This window comes from Crocodylus siamensis, chromosome 13, assembly GCF_052110815.1.
Source record: "Crocodylus siamensis isolate JL-2025a chromosome 13, ASM5211081v1, whole genome shotgun sequence".
NCBI classification, from domain to species: domain Eukaryota; kingdom Metazoa; phylum Chordata; order Crocodylia; family Crocodylidae; genus Crocodylus; species Crocodylus siamensis.
In genome coordinates this window covers 13,022,310-13,042,764 of record NC_143407.1, presented here as the reverse complement: position 1 = coordinate 13,042,764, position 20,455 = coordinate 13,022,310, and the positions used below count along the sequence as shown (strand labels likewise).

At 49.6% G+C, this 20,455-nt stretch overlaps 1 protein-coding gene across 2 annotated transcripts in view; it reads left to right on the top strand.

Moving 5' to 3' along the window:
- CACNA1S (calcium voltage-gated channel subunit alpha1 S) overlaps positions 1-20,455 on the top strand; it is a 102,112-nt gene that overhangs the window by 67,306 nt on the left and 14,351 nt on the right. Inside the window, exons 26-36 of one of the 2 annotated variants that reach the window (XM_090025575.1) lie at positions 228-386; positions 1,376-1,486; positions 2,288-2,371; positions 10,134-10,190; positions 12,303-12,431; positions 14,299-14,364; positions 14,923-15,014; positions 15,702-15,861; positions 17,013-17,140; positions 18,414-18,510; positions 19,256-19,358. In XM_090025575.1, the coding sequence (XP_089881701.1) occupies positions 228-386; positions 1,376-1,486; positions 2,288-2,371; positions 10,134-10,190; positions 12,303-12,431; positions 14,299-14,364; positions 14,923-15,014; positions 15,702-15,861; positions 17,013-17,140; positions 18,414-18,510; positions 19,256-19,358 (1,186 nt within the window). The remainder of the gene's footprint in view (positions 1-227; positions 387-1,375; positions 1,487-2,287; positions 2,372-10,133; positions 10,191-12,302; positions 12,432-14,298; positions 14,365-14,922; positions 15,015-15,701; positions 15,862-17,012; positions 17,141-18,413; positions 18,511-19,255; positions 19,359-20,455) is intronic. The other variant, XM_090025576.1, reaches the window with a different exon arrangement.

Below are 20,455 nucleotides of genomic sequence, written 5' to 3'. Positions count from 1 at the left end.
TACACGGACTGGGTGACAAAGTACGGTCACATGCCAGGAGCCCATGGCCGAGCCCCGTTCTCAGGAAATCCCTCTGGTGACCTGTAGCAGGCAGAGCAAAAGTGCCCCAAGAGGGCAGTGCCAGCAGTGGTTCCCAGGGAGGCTGCCAGGCCACTTTTCAGCAGCACTGCCCAGTGCACGGCACCATGGCCTTCACTCCTCCCCCTTCTTCCTCTTCCCCGCTACAGCGCCAGTGTGTGCAGTATGCGCTGAAAGCCCGGCCACTGAGACGCTACATCCCCAAGAACCCCTATCAATACCAGATCTGGTACGTGGTGACCTCCTCCTACTTCGAGTACCTCATGTTCTTTCTGATCCTACTGAATACCATCTGCCTGGGCATGCAGGTAAGGATGGGCTTATCTAATGCCCAGCCATGGTGCAGTGGCTCTTGGTCTATTGGCTGCAGGGCATGGGGCTGGGTGGGTTTCTGTGGCCACCCTGTTTTTGGCAATAGGTCAACAAGCAATGGGAATGAGATGTGGGTTGGAGTAGGGCCAGGGCACTCCTCTGGTCTTTCTGGAGAGTGGATCCTGGCGTGGAATCCAGCAAAACTAGTGGTCTCTGCTTGGTGAAGGCCTCCCACGTGGAAAAGCAGGTGCTGCTGGTGATGAATGACTGGCATCAGCTGACCAGGGTGTATGGAGGGCCCAGGGTTGGGATACTTGCAGGTTGGGACTGAGGGTCACTGACAAAGCTGCGGTGCGGGGGGGGACCCAGGGTTGAGTTAGCAGAGGGGATTGTGAGTCAGGATTGAGGGGCAATAGCAGAACTGGATATATAGGAGGCAACTTCACCTTGTTTGCTTCCTTCCTTCCTGTTCCCCACAAGAAACCTCGGCTAGTATGTTGCTCTCAGCCTTTCATTTCAGCTCCAGAACTGTGCATGCAGGGACACATCAGGCCAGGTTCTTTTCCACTTGTTGGGTATCTAAGGGGACCTGCAGTCCTATCCCATCCCATCCCATTCAAGTCCCTGAAAACCCATTCTACATGGTGGTGGCTACATTTGTGTTCCCTCCACAAAGCGGCACCTAGAGCTGCTGCCCTGGTTGTTCCCCTCTGTTATGCATCTGGTAATGCACCTTCTTCTTGCCCTGAAGACTGAGTCACACAAAGCAGCAAGGAGGAGGAGGACCTGCCCACCATCCACAATTTACTTTTAACAGTTTTTAGGGATTGAGAAGGGTAGAAAAGAATGACACCTGGGTGCCTAACTCCACTTGTGCATACAACAGGCCTGTGATGTCTAAGCTTGCCCCGAGGGTTATTTAACCCGCCCTGTGTCTGTTTCCCACAGCCCAGGAACTATCACAAATTTCCTTTTGCCTCTCCAGCATTACAACCAGTCTGATGAGATGAACCATGCCTCAGATATCCTGAATGTGACCTTCACCATCCTCTTCACTGTGGAGATGTTCGTCAAGCTCATGGCCTTTAAAGCCAAGGTGAGCACTAAGCTAGTCTACCCCTAGACTAGAGCACTAGAGCTAGGGTCTGGGGTGTTGTGCAAGGTCTAGCATCAAGCACTAGGAACATCATTTCTCCCGTACGTAGTGTCCCTAAACCACCAGCCTTTCTGAATAAGGAACACCAGAGAGCATAGGTTACCCAGTCATATGCCCACAAGATGCCACTGAAGTCACATGGGCCAGGGCTGCTGTTCAGAACCTGGGAAATCATGTGTGGGCAGGCTGATGCTCAGATATTTCCAAGTTATCAAAACACCTTACTGACTGTCTTTCTAAATGAAATCTTACTGAAATCTGCATGTTTTTTCTAAGCATGCTGTTTTGGGCAAAATGGCATTTTTCATAGAAAAGCCATATTGATGGACAGTTTTCAACCAGCTCTTGTTGTCAACAACTAGCTGAGAGCTCGGTGGGATGCCAAAGGGAGGCGGATCTCAATCCAAGCGGCCACTTGTTGTTGGCAGATGCCGATACACTGGTGCCCTGCCTTTTTTTCCCCAAGTGGGTAGAAGACCAAACCTCAGTGGATCACTGACCTTCACTGGTGTGTTGTTTGAACCCATAGAAAGTCTTCTCCTGGCAGAGAGGCGTGAGTGTATGTTTAGATTGGGCATGGCATAAAGCAATCAGGAGTGGGAGGTTTCCACTGCAGGGAGTATATTGCGCAAATCATCTCCATTTCCCTGCTTTCCACTGTCTCTCTGTTTGACCATTAGAGATTACCCATTTTCTTTCTCTTCTTTTTCCCCATCCCTATCTTTGTTCCCTCGATTCTAGGGCTATTTTGGCGACCCTTGGAACGTCTTTGATTTCCTCATCGTTATTGGCAGCATCATTGATGTCATCCTGAGTGAGATAGACGTAAGTGCTAGGCAGGTACCAGCAGCAGGACATCTTGGGTGACTGTCACTGCCAGTAGCAGTGGGAGGTGGTTGAAGGGATGGAGACTTTTCAGAGATACTGCATTGGGGCAGGATATGGACATTAAGGCACCTTTGCAGCATCCCAGCAACTCTTCATCCCACAGAAAGTATGGATCGCTGCAGTACCCCATGGAATGCCAATTCGGAGGCTGGATCAGTTGTAAGCTTGGCGTGGGGTGGGAAAGAGACTAGCAGCAGTGTGGTCGGGGCTCTTAGCTTAACCGTTTCCTCTTTCTTTATAAAAAGCTGTTGATAGGATTTCTCTTAAGACATCACACAGACATGGTGGACCTCACTGCCAGACACTGATACTGTCCCTTTTTCCTGTTTTCATGGTGGGGGCCACTAATGGAAACTGTCCTGATCCTTGATCAGAACCAGGACTTTGAGCTGTAGCACGTCATTTGAAAACAGTCCGCCCGCACCTTGCTTTGACTAAGTCCTTTTCGCACGTGCTCGGATGGCTAATACCTGACACATGTGGCTCGCAGCTGACACAGAAGTCATTGAAAGAGTTCCTCTTGTCTTATTGTCCCTCTACGAAACTTCTGCCTGGCACTATCTGAGGATCAGGCCACATTCAATGTGTTTGCTGAGAGTGTGCCTTTGTATATGACAGTGCACGCATATACCCAGCACACATCATATATGCATGCATGTCTATACACCATACACTGGGGTTTATTTGCTATATACCACATGTTCTATAACACCTATGTGTCTATAGAGAAGGTAGGTATATGAATATAGACCCCTAACAGGAGCATTTTCCAAGAGGTGTTCTGGGAATTAGACGTGTGACTACAACTAGCATGGCTTCCTAGCACCTGGCACTGAAACTGCTTCTGTATACACATTGGTGATGTGCTGCTTTCAGTAGACCTCACTGTAGCTCTAGAAGCAGGGTAGGAAGCAGAGAGCCCCAGTTTAATCGGTAATGTGATCCTACTGATCCTTCCTACTACATGCCTCATCTAATAGTTTTCTAATGTATTGTTGAGCATCACTCAGTCAGCTCTTCCCCCAAACCCCAGTACAGAGAGGGATCCATCAGCAAGAAGACCCAGACCAGAGGAGGTGAAAGTCATCCTCATTTCCTGTTCTGAAGCACAGATGACCAGCCATAATACACCACAGGTCTCCACAGGGCATAGCCCTCATCATGAGTTATATTCCTATGGCTGGCAGAGTGCATGACCACTTGCCTTCAAGGGAGATGGTGTTGCTAATGCCTGCAATGGCAATGACCTCCCAGAATGATGCTCCCATTCTGGACAGCAGGAATCCAAAAGCCATGCTTCCTCCATTTGTGATTGACTCATTGTACCATTCCCATTGTACCATCCCAAAAATTACCCCTTGAGTAAGATTTCTGCCCCTACCAACTCATATTTTAATGAGAAGCACTGTATAAGCCACTCTGCTTTTCACCTTTGTCTAGGTGGACCAGGGTAAGGAGAGGTGCATTATGGGGCATTATGGGGAGAGAACCCAGCGTTACCTGTTAATGTTTCGGCTGACGTGTTTTCAGGAATTCCAGGCAGAGCAGCCACTTGGAGCCAGCGTTACCAAGAGCTGGGATGACATCTCAGTGACTCTATGCCCGTGGTTGGCATTGCTCTCTACCTTACCTTTAGGCAGCAATGCACTGTTTCCTTAGCAATTCTAAGCCTTGAAAAAGTCTGGGCTCTAGATAACATCATTGCTTGGAAACACCACCGTAATGGTAGGGGAGATATGGGCACCCCAGTGGGCAGAGCTTTTCAATCAGTGGGTATCATGGAACTGCAAAGGCAAACTCAGGGAAAGTGTGGGTCCCTTACTGAGGGTGAGTGGCAGCCTGGTGACAGATGATGCAGAAAATACTGAAGTACCCAATGCCTTTTTTACTTCAGTCTTCACAGGCGAGTTCAGCTCCTAGATTACTGCAGCTGGCAGCACAGTTTGGGGAGGAGGTGAGCAGCCATGAACAGGTTAGGGTCTATTTAGAAAAGTTAGATATGCACAAGTCCATGGGGCCGGACGTAATGCATCCGAGGGTGCTGAGGTAGTTGGTCAATGTGATTGCAGAGCTGCTGGCCATTATCTTTGAAAACTCATAATAATTGGGAGAGGTCCCAGATGATAGGAAAAGGGCAAATATAGTGTCTATCTTTAAGAAAGGGAAGAAGGAGGATCCAGGGAACTATAGACCATTCAGCCTCACCTCAGTCCTCGAAAAATCATAGAGCAGGTCCTCAAGGAATCCATTTCCAAGCACATGGAGGAGAAGAAAGTGATCGGGAACAGTCAGCATGGATTCACCAAGGGCAAGTCATGCCTGACCAATCTGATTGCCTTCTACAATGGGATGACGGGCCCTGTGGTTGTGGGGATAGCAGTGGATGCAGTGTACCTTGACTTTAGCAAGGCTTTTGATACCATCTCCCACAGCGTTCTCACAGGCAAACTAAGGAAGTACAGGTTGGATGAGTGGACTGTAAGGTGAATAGAAAGCTAGCTGGATAGTCAGTCTCAAGGGTTCATAATCAATGGCTCACTGTCCAGTTGATACCTGGTATCAAGTGGAGTGCCCCAGGGGTCAGTCCCAGGGCTGGTTTTGTTCAGTATCTGCAATGACCTGAAAAATGGCATAGCGTGCACCTTCAGCAAGTTTCTGGATGACGCCAAGCTAGGGGGAGTAGTAGTTACATTGGAGGGTAGGGATATGATTCAGAAAGGCCTCAAAAATAGGAGGATTGGACCAAAATAAATCTCATGAGGAGAAATGCAAAGTCCTGCACTTAAGATGGAACAATCCCATGGACCAGGACAGGCTGAGCACCAGCTGGCTAAGCAGCAGCTCTGTAGAAAGGAACCTGGGTGTTACAGTGGGCAATAAGCCGAATATGAGCCAACAGTGCGCTCTTGGTGTGAAGATGGCTGATGGTATACTGGGCTGAATTAGTAGGAGTGTTGCCAGCAGACTGAGGGAAGTAATTCTTCCCCTCTATTCAGCACTGGTGAGGCCACATATGGAGGACTGTGTCCAGTTTTGGGCCCCCCACTACAGAAAGGATGTGGACAAATTGGAGAGAGTCCATCAGAGCAATGAAAATGGTTCGGAGGCTGGGGCACATGACTTTTGAGGAGAGGCTAAGGGAATTGGGCTCATTTAGTCTGGAGAAGAGAAGAGAGGGGGTGGGGGATTTAATAGCAGCCTTCAACTACTTGAAGGGTACTTTCAAGGAGGATGGAGCTGGACTGTCTCAGTGGTGGCAGATGACAGAACAAGGAGCAGTGATCTCAAGTTGCAGCAAGGGAAGGTTAGGTTAGATATTAGTAAAACTTTCTCATGAGGAGGGTAGTAAAGCACTTGGGGTAGACAAAGCCTTGGCTGGGATGATCTAGTTGGGGATGGTCCTGCCTTGAGCAGGGGGTTGGACTACATGTGACCTCCTGAGGTCCCTTCCAACCCCGATGTTCTATAATTCAATGAATCTATTGCCAAGAGGCCATGGTGCCTAAGTGCCCACTATGCTCCAGGGCCTGAGTACTGTATTGCCCCAAGATCTCTGCTCTTCTCTGTCTTGTCATTTAGTTTCACACGTCGTTTGGGCTCCTTTATCACAAAATGTTCTGACCTGTGTGGGGCCAGCGGATAGCTCTGCGGTAGGCTTCAGGGAACCAGTAGCAGGGTACCCCAACTACCCCTCGCCCTCTACCTCCCTTCCATGAGCCACCAAGACATTTTTTGTCTTCCCAGGGGGCCCATTTTATTACCCCAGAATTCCCATGAAGGTTTTTCTCTTCGCATACTGTGTGCACATACCCCTGACAGCTGTGACTGTGGTCACCATTATCCATTCAAGGGTCATGTTGGAGAGGGTCTGAGCTTCTGGTGCTGAGACCCAGAGAAGAACAGAATTAGGGATGATGTGCTAGAGGTTTCAGATAAGAGGAATTAGGATTAATGGAGCAGGGGAGTGTAGCTGGTGAGACTCAGCACCCTGGGGTAAGTATCCCTGTCTGGGGTTTTCTGGGTCAGCGCAAGAGATGGGGAAGGTGGGTTTCCTCTGTAGTGTCACCAGCATCCGTTGGGTGGTTTGTTTGCACTGTCTCACCTGGAATCAGTAGCCTTGTCTGCTCTGGAATGCTGCTTCCTGCCAAAACGCACTGAGCAACAGGGGGATTGCAAAGTTTTAGAGAGAGCACACTCTCGTGAAACCCTGCAAACCTGGTCCCGGCAGCGCTGCCGAGATGGGCAGCCCCCATGGCAGGGATGAGATCATTTTTCACGCAGAACAAAGCGATTCTTATGGGGCATTTTCTTGCCCACCCCAAAATTGTACCTCTGGATTGCAAAGTCTGTCCTTTCTTTCTCTCTCTCTCTCCTTTCCTCTTTCTTTCCTTCTTTCTCATGTTTCTGTGTATTGCTGTTTAGTCTTGTATAATGGGCAGGGGTGGATCTTACAAGTGAAAGCCATTTATGTAGTCAGCAAGGCCCCACTCCACCAAAGCTTATGTCAAACATGTGAATGGTGCCATTGTCCTCAGTGAGACTATATAGGTGCTCAATGTGAAGCATTTTGCTGGATCAGAGCCTGTGAACTTAGTCAGTGCCCACTGAAGTCAGAAGAAAAACATTTCTTGATTTTATTGCACTGTGGACCAGGCCCAAAGTATGAAAGGCACAGTGCTAGCGTGAGGCCTGAGCATTTGCTGACCCTGTTGTGACAATGTTGGCAAAAAGATTTAAGTGCAGAAGACTGATAGCTGGCACCTTTACACTGGAGTGAACAAAACTCTCTCTCCAGGCAATGGGAAGAATTGCACTTCAGAAATTATCAAGTTCCTGCATGAACCATGCAAATACAGAGGTAGGAGGGTGAAGATCACTAGCGACATCTTGAGAGTGGCAGTAGAGAGATGCCCTGAAGCATCCCCTGATGTATTTCTGAGCTGCAACTTTGCTTGCTGAGGGTAGGTGGGTGGGTGTGCTTGGGGCCACCTTGTCCGGGGCAAACTGCTGCCACAGTGTAGACATACCTGGAGATATTTAAGAGCCTAAATCTCTGAGACTTTAGCACATCAGAGCTAGATTTCTAAGGGGTTTTAGGCACCTATCACTGCAGAAAGTCCTCTAATTGGGTTCTCAAAAGAACTTAAAGTTTAGGCAGCTAATTCCCATTGATTTTTCACTCTGCTGCATGGATTTCAGTGGTAGTTAGGCTCCTGACCTGCTTTCCACTTCAGATGATCCCATTACATGCCTGTTGGCATCATCAGTGTATGGCTACCCTTGGACATTTGGCTTTAAGTTGCTTTTAAAAATGGGACTGAGGCTTCAAAGAAATTCTTCAGAGAATTTAACCCAGATCTAATAGTGCTGAAGGGCATGTCTGGGTGTGGCTGGAGTAAATGAAAACTTTTCCTTAACCTCAGTGTGCTGTGGTTCAGACACGTGCATTCATAATCCCCAAGCCTATAGCAATTTGAGCTGGACACAGGACTCACTGAAGCACATGCAATGGGAAATGGGAAAGCCTACATTTTTTAGGGTCCTCTCTTCTAGTTCAAGTGAACACAGGTCTTGGTGGATTTCAGATCCTTTTGTCCTAATGTCCTTGGTGGATTTCAGATCAGTGCAGCTGACCTGGGCTCTGTTCTTAATTTCTCCACTTTGTTTCTTGTCTCCTCAGCATTGGTTTTGCAGTGGCCTGACCCCAAACCCAGAGCTCAGGGCCATAGGCAAACCCCAGTCTGATCCTAACCCTTTGCCAATGGACAATTTATTTTCTGTTTTATGGCTGTAGTCTCCCTGCCTCCTCCCCCCTGCCCCCAAAACCAGGACCCCGAGCATGATAGGCACTGTATGTGCCAACTAAGAGATGATCCATACATCCAAGAGCTAGCATCTAAACATATCCACAGCGGCTCAGGCAACTGAACTACCCGTCTGCTGCCCTTACTGTAGGAGCAGAAGCTGCAGAGCCCTTCTGTAAAGCAAGGTGGTACTTGAATTAAGATGGAAAGTTAACCTGAGTGGTCAGCATCCAGCTTGGCTTTGGTTGTGAGTAGACATACTGCAAAGGCAGACTCAAATGTGTCCCACTGACTGCATCCATAGTGCTGCATTCACTTGTGCGCAGTGCTAGGATTTCTGGGGGTGCATCCAATGATTCTTAGCAGTGCAGTGAATTGTGGGAGAACTTCTGTGACCTGATGGGCACAAGCAAGGAACAGTGGGAACGCACTGAAGGTCTGTGGTCATTCAAACGGTTTAGTGGCCTATGCCCTTGGGCTACACCCAAGTGAGAGCCTAGGTTTTATTCATTGATTAGATGTACCATACATCCTGGCCTTTCCAGAAGGCTCAGAGTGGGTTAAGTCTGTCATAGACTCAAGCCTAGGTGACATAGGAACAGGTCTTATTTTCAAATGCAGGCCAGTTTGGAGCACCAGGTCAATCTACCCCTGAAAGCCCAGCCATTATAAGGATTGGGAAGCTTGTATGTGAGGAAAGATGAGGCTTTTTGTGTTTTTGTATGTGAGGAAAGATGCTTTAGGCCAGAGCAATTCTTCCTTTTCCCCTCGGGGATGAGCTGTATCCATTCAAGGCATCTTTATACAGTAGAACTTGGGTGGTTTACTTTGAGTGGTTTTCAATCTGCTTAATTCCCAGGGGGTGCCCAAATGAAGGATGGGCTGCACAGCTATTTACTGTGGCTTTTCTTCCAAGGGACACCACTTCTCTGCTCAACTGGAGCATCTCAACCATCCCATGCAGCTGATTGCTGTGGCTCTGTATAAGGATACTAAGCTGGTCCTCATCTTTGCAGGGGACAGGGAATCTAATGCTGCCAAGTATTAGGATTCAACCGTACCAGTAAAACTGACTGCACCACAGGTGTGTGCACTGCAATAGCTGCACCAGTGTGGCTGAAGTGGTACAACTGTCTGGCATAAACAAGGATGTGTCATTAAACACCTCTTTGTCTGAGGGCAATGTGTCTACCACATGGACTGTAGTGCAAGGGTACCCCAGCTAGCTTTAAACAAGCCCTATGCTGGGTACTTTGTACTGCTTCTCATTTAAACCTACCTCAGGTATTTCTATGCTGCACTGCAGGATGCGATTAGATCTGTAGGATCTGAACTCGCATACATGCTTTTTTCAATGTTTCCTCTAGTCTGGGACAGACGTTTCATAAACCGGTTTGAGTTCAATCACTCAAGTCTGATACTACATCCAACCAGATTTATCTCAAACTGGTTTGGGCCACTTTCAGACTGGCCTATGTGCACTGTTACAGGTTTAAATCAGTTTCTGATCACTTTTTAAACTGGTTTATGTGTAATGTCTGTCCCCTGCCAAGGGGTCTAGCTTTAGAACTGTGCATTGCGACACTGCCCTGCAGGTCTTCCCCAGACCACTGTTGGGACCAGTCAGAATTGAAATAGGGTCACCTCAGTTGATGCAGTAATTGATGGCCACCCTGCCCCTGTTGCCTCATTGTCTTCCCTCCCCATCCCTCTCCCTCGCTTCCTCCAATTTTCATCTTACTTTTTTCTCTGAAGTCTGCATCTGTCTGTGTCTCTTCCTCTAATCTACCCATTTCTCTCTTTCTCTTTCTGCCGCTGTCTCTCTCTCTCTCTTTCATTTCCTGCCTCACTGGTTGTGACAGTTCCTCTTGCTGACTCTCTTATTTTCTCGACAGACTGTTCTTGCTTCCAGTGGCGGACTGTACTGCCTAAGCGGAGGCTGTAATAGCATTGTAAATATCAGCTGCATGTGCTTGCGGTGGCCCTCTTTTTATTCCCTTCCCATGGTGTTTCTTCCTTGCACTCAGCTGCTGTGCGTGTGGATTGCATGTTGTGAATACAGAGAGCTGCTCTGCAAAGACACTGGGTAACTACAGCAGAGGGAGCTGGGAGTTTAAGACATCAAGGGACTGCTATCCTAACCTAAAACATGCCTAACCTGGTGGAGATCCTATTACCCCACGTTGTGATTTGACTTCATCCATCCATCCATCCATCCACTCACTTGCCTTGCTGACCCTTTTTGCACCTTCTTTCTTTTTTCTTCCTTTCTTTCTCTCCATCCTCATTCCAAGAAATAATTGAACTCAAGGCAACAAGGCCTGAAACTAGGATCTGACTAGGATCACACCTGGCTGTGCACAGACAGAGCCGAAGCCATACTTGCTCACTGTCTCATCAATGCAATTTTATTTTGTATCGGGTCTTTTGTCCTAACTCTTTGTAGGACAACATTAACTCTTTGGTCCTAACGTCTCTCAGTAGTAACTAGAGCCATTGCAGAGACGCATCGCTTGAACACTGCACCTTTTCCTGCAGAAGGTTAGCGTCCGTCCCAGCCATGCAATATTTGGGGCCATATGGATCCCACCTTCCCTGTCCAGCTTGGGATCCTGGAGCACAACCTAAGTTGCCCTCAGCGGTAGTTGATCTGTTGATAGGCAGAGGCCAGGAGTCTGGGGGCATGTTGTTTTAGGCTTGTCAGCAGCCGAAAGGCACAGAAACCCTTGCAGGCTGGCAAGTTGGTGGAAGGGCTCTAGACCCTGGGGCACTTGCACATCTGTGCTGATGTTTTGTGCTGTCACTGGCCCTGTGTAGCTGCTACTTACTTGGACAGTTCAGGATGTGTATGGTGGGTGGCCTGAATGGTGCAAGCTGTGCTCTCCCAGTATCTGTGTGGTTTGACGGCCTGTGTTAATGTATCTTGAGAGAGGTTTATGAGTTTATTCCAAGAGGTGTTGTATCCTGTCCCCCACCCCCCAAATCAGGCCTTAAAGGCATATATGGCAGAGCTGGAGCCAGGTGGGCAAGAGCAGTGGCCTGAGGCAAGAGGTCTGTTTGATAGGGTTTGCATTTGTGTCCTCATCTGAGCATAGATCACTCAGGAGCAGCCACAGCTCAAAGGCTTTTTGAGCCATCAAGGTAGCTGAGTTAGGAAGACATTGCTCCAGTCACCAAGTCTTGGTTCTCTGCAGGGTGGGATCCCAGGTGTTTCATCACTGAATCTATTCACAGCAGTGTGGCAGCGCCTCTGTCTGCTGCTCTAGGGGGGCACCTCCCAGAGGACACAGCATTTCTGGGCTTCAGAGAGACGGCACTAGCATCTGCTTCACTTCCATGCTGGTGGACTAAAGGGGAATTTTCTAACCTGTCTTAGGAGCATGACCCCTGTGTGGGACTCCATGGCACTAAGTTGCTTAGCCCTAGATCCTTAAAAGGAGCCATGTGCCAACCTACCATCAAGGTTCTGGACCTAAGACAAGTCTTGATCCACTTTATTTTTAAAATACCAAATAATGGGACTGGAATCACTGGCCCAGGAGGCCCTTTGTAGTCTCATGTCCCTGGGTGCAGGCAGGTGGCCCTAAGACCCATGGTGCAGTCTGAACCCGAATCCCCAGCAAAGCAGGAGTGAAGTGGGTAAGGAAGGCTCCATGTCCCAGACAGTGATGGAGGAGCTGGGCAGGAGGGTAGGGGAGTTGACTGTCCTTTTGGATCTCCCCAGCTGGCATCTACTGAATTGCATGGTGCTCCCTAACTCTCACCGCTGCAGGCATTTTGCTCTGAGCTGGCCCAGTGCTCCCCAGCTAACAGGACTGATTGACTGCAGATAATGAGCAGGCTCATAGCCTTAGGATAGCTCTGAGCTATGTAGCTGTAGCGGTGAACATTGTGGGTAGAACTAGGGAAGAAACTGCACTGACTACACGTGACAGAGGATCCTCCATGCGGGTGAGCAGCCATGGAGAGCACAGCGTGTCTCCCAGGAGCCTTTCTCTCCATGGCCTGCCATGCTCCTTCCATGTGCTCCCACTGACTGGCTAAGAGATATGCTTTGCCCACAGGACTCTGAGGACAACTCCCGTGTTTCCATCACCTTCTTCCGGCTTTTCCGAGTGTTAAGGTTGGTGAAGCTGCTGAGCCGAGGGGAAGGAGTCAGGACCCTTCTCTGGACCTTTATCAAGTCCTTCCAGGTATGTAGGGGCCATCGCCAGCATGGGCCAGCAACAGGGTCTAAATCTGGCACCGTCACTGCCAAATGACTCCTGCTCAACCCAGAGGAGTGCTGGCAGCAGGCACCAGGAGCAAACAGTTAATCTTATTATGAACCAGTCACTATGTTGGGAGGCAGTCCTTGCTTTATCACTATTATATGTTACACATTTGGTTAGATGGATGCTATGGTGAGGATAGATCACCCTGGCATGTGACAAGGCTATTGGAGCCTTTCTAGGAGTGACTCCACCCTCCTGTTATGGGCCAACTGCCTGCTTACTCGCCTGCCATGCCTTGATCTTAATTGATTGATGTAATTAGCAGGAGGCTGCCCACTTTATGTGCCCTGGTGCCAGGGGACACTACCTGCGGCTCCGTTTCCTCCCTTACACCACAGCCCAAGCCTTGCAGATGGTATTGATGTGGTTTGACCTGGGCCCTGTTACACCTTGGCCCTCTTCTTTACCTCCTTGAGGTTCCTCACTGCCCCCCCACCCGGCTCCGGGGCTTCTCACTTCCCCCCCTTGGCTCCGGGACTGGGGTCAATGCACCCCAAACACTGAGCCCTCTCTGGCGCCAGGGTCCCCATGCTACCGTGCAGCTCCTATGAGGCCTTCTCCAACCTCTAATAGCCTCACGTGGTCCTCTGGTAAAAACACTAAACACAAGAACACAAAGCCCCCTGGCTGCAACCTAAAAGCTAGACCGTCCGGTCAAACTACATTCAATCCCTACCAGAGAGAGCACTCCAACCCCAGCAGCGACCAGGGGATGCTCCCACCATCAGAGTTCTCCCCTTCAACTGTACTAGCTAAGCTCCTCCTCCCTCGGTCATCAGAAGGGAACTGCCCTCCTGGCCTCCTGCCTGGGCTTAAGAAGGGCTAAGCCCTACCCCTTCCTGTCAGCTGGTTTCACTGCTTGCCCTAGCAACCAGCACCTGTGCTGCCTTGGTGACTGGCAGCTGAGCCTCCCCCTTCTCACCACTAGGGGTCTCTTCTGAGCCATTTCTACTTTCAGGCGCAGGGCACCTGAGATCTCTGTGACAGGGCAGATCAAGGATTTTGAAAAGGGGGTGCAGATAGTATTGTCAAGCATCACATAAAACACAATAGCTACGTTTCTCCAGTTGAAACTAGAAGTTCTACTAATATACTAGAGGCCTAGGGCTACGTAATTCAGTTTAAGACTGAAGCAAAAAAAAATCTTTACTGGAATGTGCATTACTTTGCTATATCATTTATTATGTATAAAAACACAACAAATTAGGCAAAAAAATAATCAAAAGCTGTTGTTTCATTAGTCCTGTAGTGTTTAAAATTCAATGGGCATCTCTCTTTCAGATTCATAGAACAAGTCTTGTCTTTTTGAGCATCTTGGTAGTACATCCAATGCTTCACTGAAAGTTTCTTACCTGAGCTGATGTACACCTGAGTTAACACTTCTAGCTAGAGTTAAAAACAGTCTGCAGGGCTGTGAAATAGGAGTTCCATTACCAGGAGCCAGCAATACACAGCAGAGTGGCAGAAAAGAGATAACTTGATTAGGGGAACGTTAAGACTTGAAAAAGGAGAGAGGGTGGTTAACACCTGGGGAATGAAGCATTTAGAAGGACTCAGCTAGATGGTGATGAGCCATGAAGTGCCATGAAGCCATAAGCCTCAGTGCTCCCTGGATAGAAATACTGCTGCCATTGGCAGGCAGGTATTTTTAAGCTTTGGGTGTGCCAGGAATTGAAGCGGGGGGTGTAACTGCACCACTGCACCTGCCTGGATCTGCCCCTGCCTCTCACCTTGCTGCCAGGCTGGCATTGCATGGGAATCCTGGACTTTTTGCTTTGTCTCATAGGCCCTGCCCTATGTGGCGTTGCTGATTGTGATGCTGTTTTTCATCTACGCTGTGATTGGGATGCAGGTAGGCAATGGGGACAAGGTGGGGCTGTGGCTGGTGGGGGCTGGGGGAGGCAACATCTGAGTTTTATAGTGCTTCAGGGAAGCAGGGTAAGAGGGCAGCTCTGTGAGGGTCCCCTTCTGGGGGCCCATGGGGGAGAGCACAGTTTTATCCTCATTCCTCAAACCAAGAGAGGTCAAACTCCTCTAGCTTGTCAGGGTGACTCAGTGGCAGAGCTGGGAATAACCCCAGAGCTGTTGGTGTCTGACACAATGCCTGGTCTGCAGGGCCTCCCTGCTTTGCACACTCCCTGGCTGTGTTTTAGGATGCTGAATGGAAAGGGGCTGTCTGGATGCAGCACGCAGGAGGGTATCTCCAAGGCATGTGCCTAAGGGAATCTGGACATCCACCCCCCATCAAATCTCAATAAATCCTTTGGCTTCCAGAGGAAACACTGAAGCCAAGTAACTTCACTAGCAATCAGGAGCAGAGGGGAAGCTTATGGGTTTACAGGGCAGAGAGACTGCCTATGGCTGGGCATTTCTGTGCAGGGTGGCTTGAGCCTGATAGTGTGCTTCACAGATGTTTGGGAAAGTTGCCATGGTGGATGGGACCCAAATCAACCGGAACAACAACTTCCAGACTTTCCCCCAAGCCGTGCTGCTGCTCTTCAGGTCTGTGGGGTGGCAGTCCCCTCTTCAAGCCACTGCTCCGTGTATGACCTCTCTGCTCACCCCCACCCTGCGTTCGCTAATCCGGGGTAGACCTGAGGGACGCGTACATTGTTTTTCACCCCACAATGTCCAATCAGGTCAACAGAAGCATTCAGGAAATTTGTGCTGACTTTGCTGGATTGTTTCTGTAAAAAAACCAAAAAAACTACTAAACAATTTAAGCCATCTTTGTTCCTATCTGAGGTAGCCATTGGTTTCTAAATCTACTTCAGTTTTGTCACCAGCTAAATTAAAAAGAAAAAGCTCCAAGTGAAACGTTTCAATCTGGGCTGAACAAAACATCTCGTATGACCCCAAACAGATTTTCTGACTCTTCGAGAAGACTCCCTTCCCCTCCCAGAGCTGCAGACACAGCCCAGGGGTCCTGGCTCAGGGGTCTGCTCTAACCACTGCATGCCTCTACCCTGCCACATCTGGGGCTGGATCCCTGTGGTCCTGATTCCCAGGGGCCTCCTGTAAGCTCTGGCCCATACTTCCCTCTCAGCAAAAAGTGGAGCCCAACAGTATTGATTTCCAGCGCCTGCTGTAATCAGTAGTCCACACTCCCTTCCTGCGGGCTGGTCACTCCTTGCCTTGCTAGGGCAGCCGTCCCCTGCAGAACGCAGCTGATGCTCCCTCTTTTGGTAGGTGTGCAACAGGAGAGGCCTGGCAGGAGATCCTGCTGGCCGCTAGCTACGGGAAGCTGTGTGACCCAGAGTCCGACTACGCCCCAGGAGAAGAGTACACTTGTGGCACCGGCTTTGCCTACTTCTATTTCATCAGCTTTTACATGCTGTGTGCCTTCCTGGTATGTTTCTTTATTGTGAATCCCTCTGGCCTGGCCAGACCATTGTCACGGACCACTGAGGATAGATCTTGGAGCTTGTCCCAAAGCTTTACCTCCATTAGCTGTTCCTCAGCACACCCAGCCCATCTCAGCAGCTCCAGGCTAGATCAGAGAGTCCAGCATGTTCTGCATTGTGAAGCCAACCTCCCACATCCTCCCCAGGGGCAGAAAGAAGGCTGGGAAACAAAGTATCAGTGCTGCTCTATACACCAGTGATCCTGGGATGTTGTCCCCCAACCTTGGGAGTCTGCCCCATGATAAACCAGGGCTCCAGGGAGGTGCAGAGCCCCTGCAAATGGTTCCTTGTCCTTTAGTCTTCCAGAGGATCACATAGTGCAATGCTATCAAGGTACTGAGTCACACAACCCCAAGCTGGAGGGGTTGAGATGAATGCCCTGTCATATAAACTAAGGACAAGCATCAGATGCCATCTGGGAGAGGACAAGGGGAGGGAACCCACACTGCTAAGACCTTTTTCCTGCAAGGTGTTAGCCACAAACCCTGCTAGCTCCAGGAGGTTCCTCTCCCCACCTGCTCCGGACCCAGCCCTGCTAATACAACGCTCACTTCAGACTCCATCTGCTGAAATGTGAGCAGTTTCCCCAAAACCAGGCTCATGTGGGGTACTGTTCTGGGGCCAAGTCTCCATCCCATCTGGCTTTCTTGAGGGGAGGCATATAAGCTATTCTCCATGCAGTGGTTCAGCTCGACAGCCTGAGAGCCACAGCAATGCGAGTCCCTTTAGCCCACTGCTTACCTGCATGGAAGACAGTTCTGTGATCCATACGCCAGGCCTTGTCTCTGAATGTACAGGGTCCCCCGGGGAGGAGAGAAAACTGAGTTGACATCTGTCAGGCTGGTCAGAGGGGATAATTAGTCAGAAAAGACTAACCAGTACCATTTCAGACAGTAGAGAAGGTGCCATACTTCCCAGTGCCCTGCTGTCATTTTATATAAGACTTGCATATTGGATCAGCCCAGCTCCTGTCCTATCCTGTGGGCTCTGGGCGAGATGCTCCACTGACTTCAGCAGAGCTGCTCTGAACTGGCTGAGCAACTGGATCTGCCTCCGGATCCACTAGTATCATTCACACATGCTCATTTCCCATCAGATTATCAACCTCTTTGTCGCTGTCATCATGGACAACTTTGACTACCTCACGCGTGACTGGTCCATCTTGGGTCCACATCACCTGGATGAATTCAAAAGAATCTGGGCTGAATATGACCCAGAAGCCAAGTGAGTGAAAGCTTGTCTGTGACTGTCCTTGGTCTAAGTGGCAGCAGGAAGGTGTATTATTTCCTTAAACATTTGAGTGAATATAGCAGTCACGTAAGGTGCTGGATTGACAGCCCTGGGCACTGACAGCTCCTGTTAATTCCCAGCTCAGGCATAGCTGAGGCACCAGCTTCCCTCCACCCTCCCCATGTGCCTCAATGTTAACTTGGAAAGGGCCTTGCTCTGAATGAGATAGGACATTCATTTCTGTGGTCCTGTGAGGTGACCACTCAGAGCATCAGGTTATGATGGTGGCTTTGGCCTGTAGACTCTTGCCCATTAAGGAATGGACTGAGAAACAGCTGCTTATTTGAACACAGAGCGCCAATTAGCAAAAGTCAGATTGACACTGTTGGGTCCAGACTCAGGCTGCCCAGAATTCCCTGCCCAGTGCCTGCATCAGCCAGGCTCCAGGGACATGCATATTGGCCGTATCTACATGAGACGCTGACTGCTCTGGAGCTTGTTACTACTGCACAGTAGCGTGCCATGGCATGAAGCACGATGCGATGCTATGGTCCAGTAGTAACAAGCTGCTGCACAGTCATCAAGAAGTCGTTCAGGGACTTTGCTGCACCATAACTCCTGTTACTTTGCAGTCATTTAGTATTTGTGTGTGCAAGTACTAAATGACTGCGCAGTAGGAACTGCATGGTCAGCATCTCGTGTAGACACGGCCACATTAACACAGCAGCAAAACTGGGGCTTGGCCAGTAGGACACCAGCCGTAAGTGTTGATTGAGAGAGGACACCAGGATGGCAGCCCCCAGGGAGCCCATGCTGGGGCAGCAGCAGCTGATGTATGGGGAGATAAGACTCTCCAGTGCTTGGTACAGCCTCCCCAGCTCTGAGGGTCCTCTGCCCAGGGCACTAAAAGTCCTAGTTATGCCTTTTTGTTGGCATCATTGAATCACTCCGTGGTATGTTGCAATACCAAACCTCATTGGCTTCCAAGTTGCTGCCCTTTCTGGGTAAATCTCTCCTGCATTGATAAATGTGTTCTCCTGGCAGTTCTGTGCCACAAGAAAGCAGCATTCTCCCGTGTCACAGATGGGGAAAACGAGGCACGGAGAGGCCGAGTGACTTGCCCAGAGTCATGCAGGGGATGTGTGGCACAATGGGGAATCAGAGCCAGGCTGCCTACCCCCAACCCAGCTCTCTCTCCACCTTTCCCCGCGAGTTCTGACCCCAGATCCGAGCAGACGGGTAGAGCAGAGCTGTTTTGATTCAACAGGGGGAGAATCAAGCACCTGGATGTGGTGACCCTGCTGAGGCGCATCCAGCCACCCCTCGGCTTTGGGAAGTTCTGCCCACACCGTGTGGCTTGCAAGGTAACCACCTACTTGTCAAAGGACAGGTTCCTTTCTGTGACTCTAAGGAGCTCCCCTCTTAGGCCTCTCCTCCCACCAATGCATACCAGTCTCCAGCTGCGCCTGCTTCCACTGAAAGGACTACAGAAGGGCAGAATGCCAAAACTGATTTTCAGCATCATGAATAATTATTATTTATGATCTGATTGGGAGTGTGTAGTGGAGCAGGTATCTTTTGGGAAAAGCAAAACAAGATGGACTTAGGCTGATGTACTCCAGGCTCTTTTTGATATAATGGCCCCTTGCGCTATTGCGGGCAGTGCGAGCAGACTGGAGAATCTCCCTAGGGAACTCCCTTTGTAAGAGCCCCAGAGCTCTTGCTAAACGGAGCCCTGCTAGAGATGGGGTCAAGCTGTACATCCCAGACCTAGGGCTCAGATGTGGGGGCTCCATTCAGTGTCTGCTGACTGGTGAGGGTTGCAGCCTCAGCTGATTGCTCTTGACACCATACCTTTGCATGTGCCATGCAGTAGAGGCAGATCCTGGTTGTCATGAGTGTTGAAGTGTAGACGAGAGTGTTGAGGATGCTGGACTTGGAGCCCACAGGTTTCTGTGGCACACTAGCCCCCTTTCTGGGGTGCACAGCATCACTACACAGGGTCTCTCAAATTTCCAGTGGGCCCAAGCCATCAACCAAGGGAGAGCTGCCCATGACTGCATAAAATGTTCTCGTCAAGTGAAATGTGGTTGTTGATTTGTTGTGCAGCGCCTGGTGTGCATGAACATGCCTCTGAACAGCGATGGCACCGTTACCTTCAATGCCACCCTCTTTGCCTTGGTGAGGACGGCTCTCAAGATCAAGACAGAAGGTGATGGACCACTGGCTCCCACTTCAACATCCCACCCTGTGCTTGGCCAGTCTGTAAAGTCTCCTTCATAAAGCTTTGCTTGCACTTTGCATTCAGAGATGACATCCCCCAGCACACATAGGAGGTGCCTGCAACATTAATACCCAGCACCTCTCAAGTGCATTTCATCTGAAGCCTTTTGCTCTTTGGGCCAGACTATTTTGCTACATATCTGCCCAGGGAAGTTGTAAAATGTCCATCACTGGAGGTTTTCAAGAAGAGATTGGACAAGCATTAGTCAAAAATGACTAAGGAGTAGCTCTGCCTGAACTGCTGTGCCTAGAGCAGCAATTAGAAGCCCAGGAACCACCTCACTCCCCCAACACATTGCTGGAGTTCTGGCTCTCCAGGCGGGGGTGCGATATGTGGAGTTAATCTTGCTGTACTCAGGTTGAAGAGCAGAATGGAGGGTGTTTGGTATTTCCCATGCTTCTGGGCTTTGCTGCTGGCCATATTGGGAAGGGAAGATTTTTCCCCCTTTTGGGGCTACAGCTGTTGGGTCAGGGTGTTTTGCCTTCATCAGAAGCATTGGTGTGGTAGGCTGCAACCAAGGCTGGGGATTTTGACTGAGATGTGTCAGTGCTCCTGCTGGAACTAAAACCTTCCACTCAGGATCAGACTGATGATCACCACATTTGGAATCAGGAAGGAAGTTTACCTCCTGGTCATGGACTGTGAGGTTTTTGCCTTCCTCTGTAGCAGGGTCCACAGCCCTCTTTCCTGGAGCTCTCGAGAGCAGTTTAGCAACTCTTGCAACAGCAGAAGACTGACCACCATTGCTCCCAATCAGCTAATGTTCCCCCTGCTTTACCTGGAGCAGGTTAGGGTGCTATGCCTCATATTTATGCAACAGGGTTGATTGTGTAATTAGTCAATTTAACTCAGCTGAACATGGGGCCTTTAAGTGTTGTGAGGTTATTTAGGGGTCAGTTCAGTCCTCCTTGGGCATGTCTACTCAAGATGCTTTACTGCACGTTAGATTAATCTAATGCACAGTAAAGCATCATTATCTACACATGCCTGGGACTTCCTGTGCAGTAAGTTAGACTAATGCACTA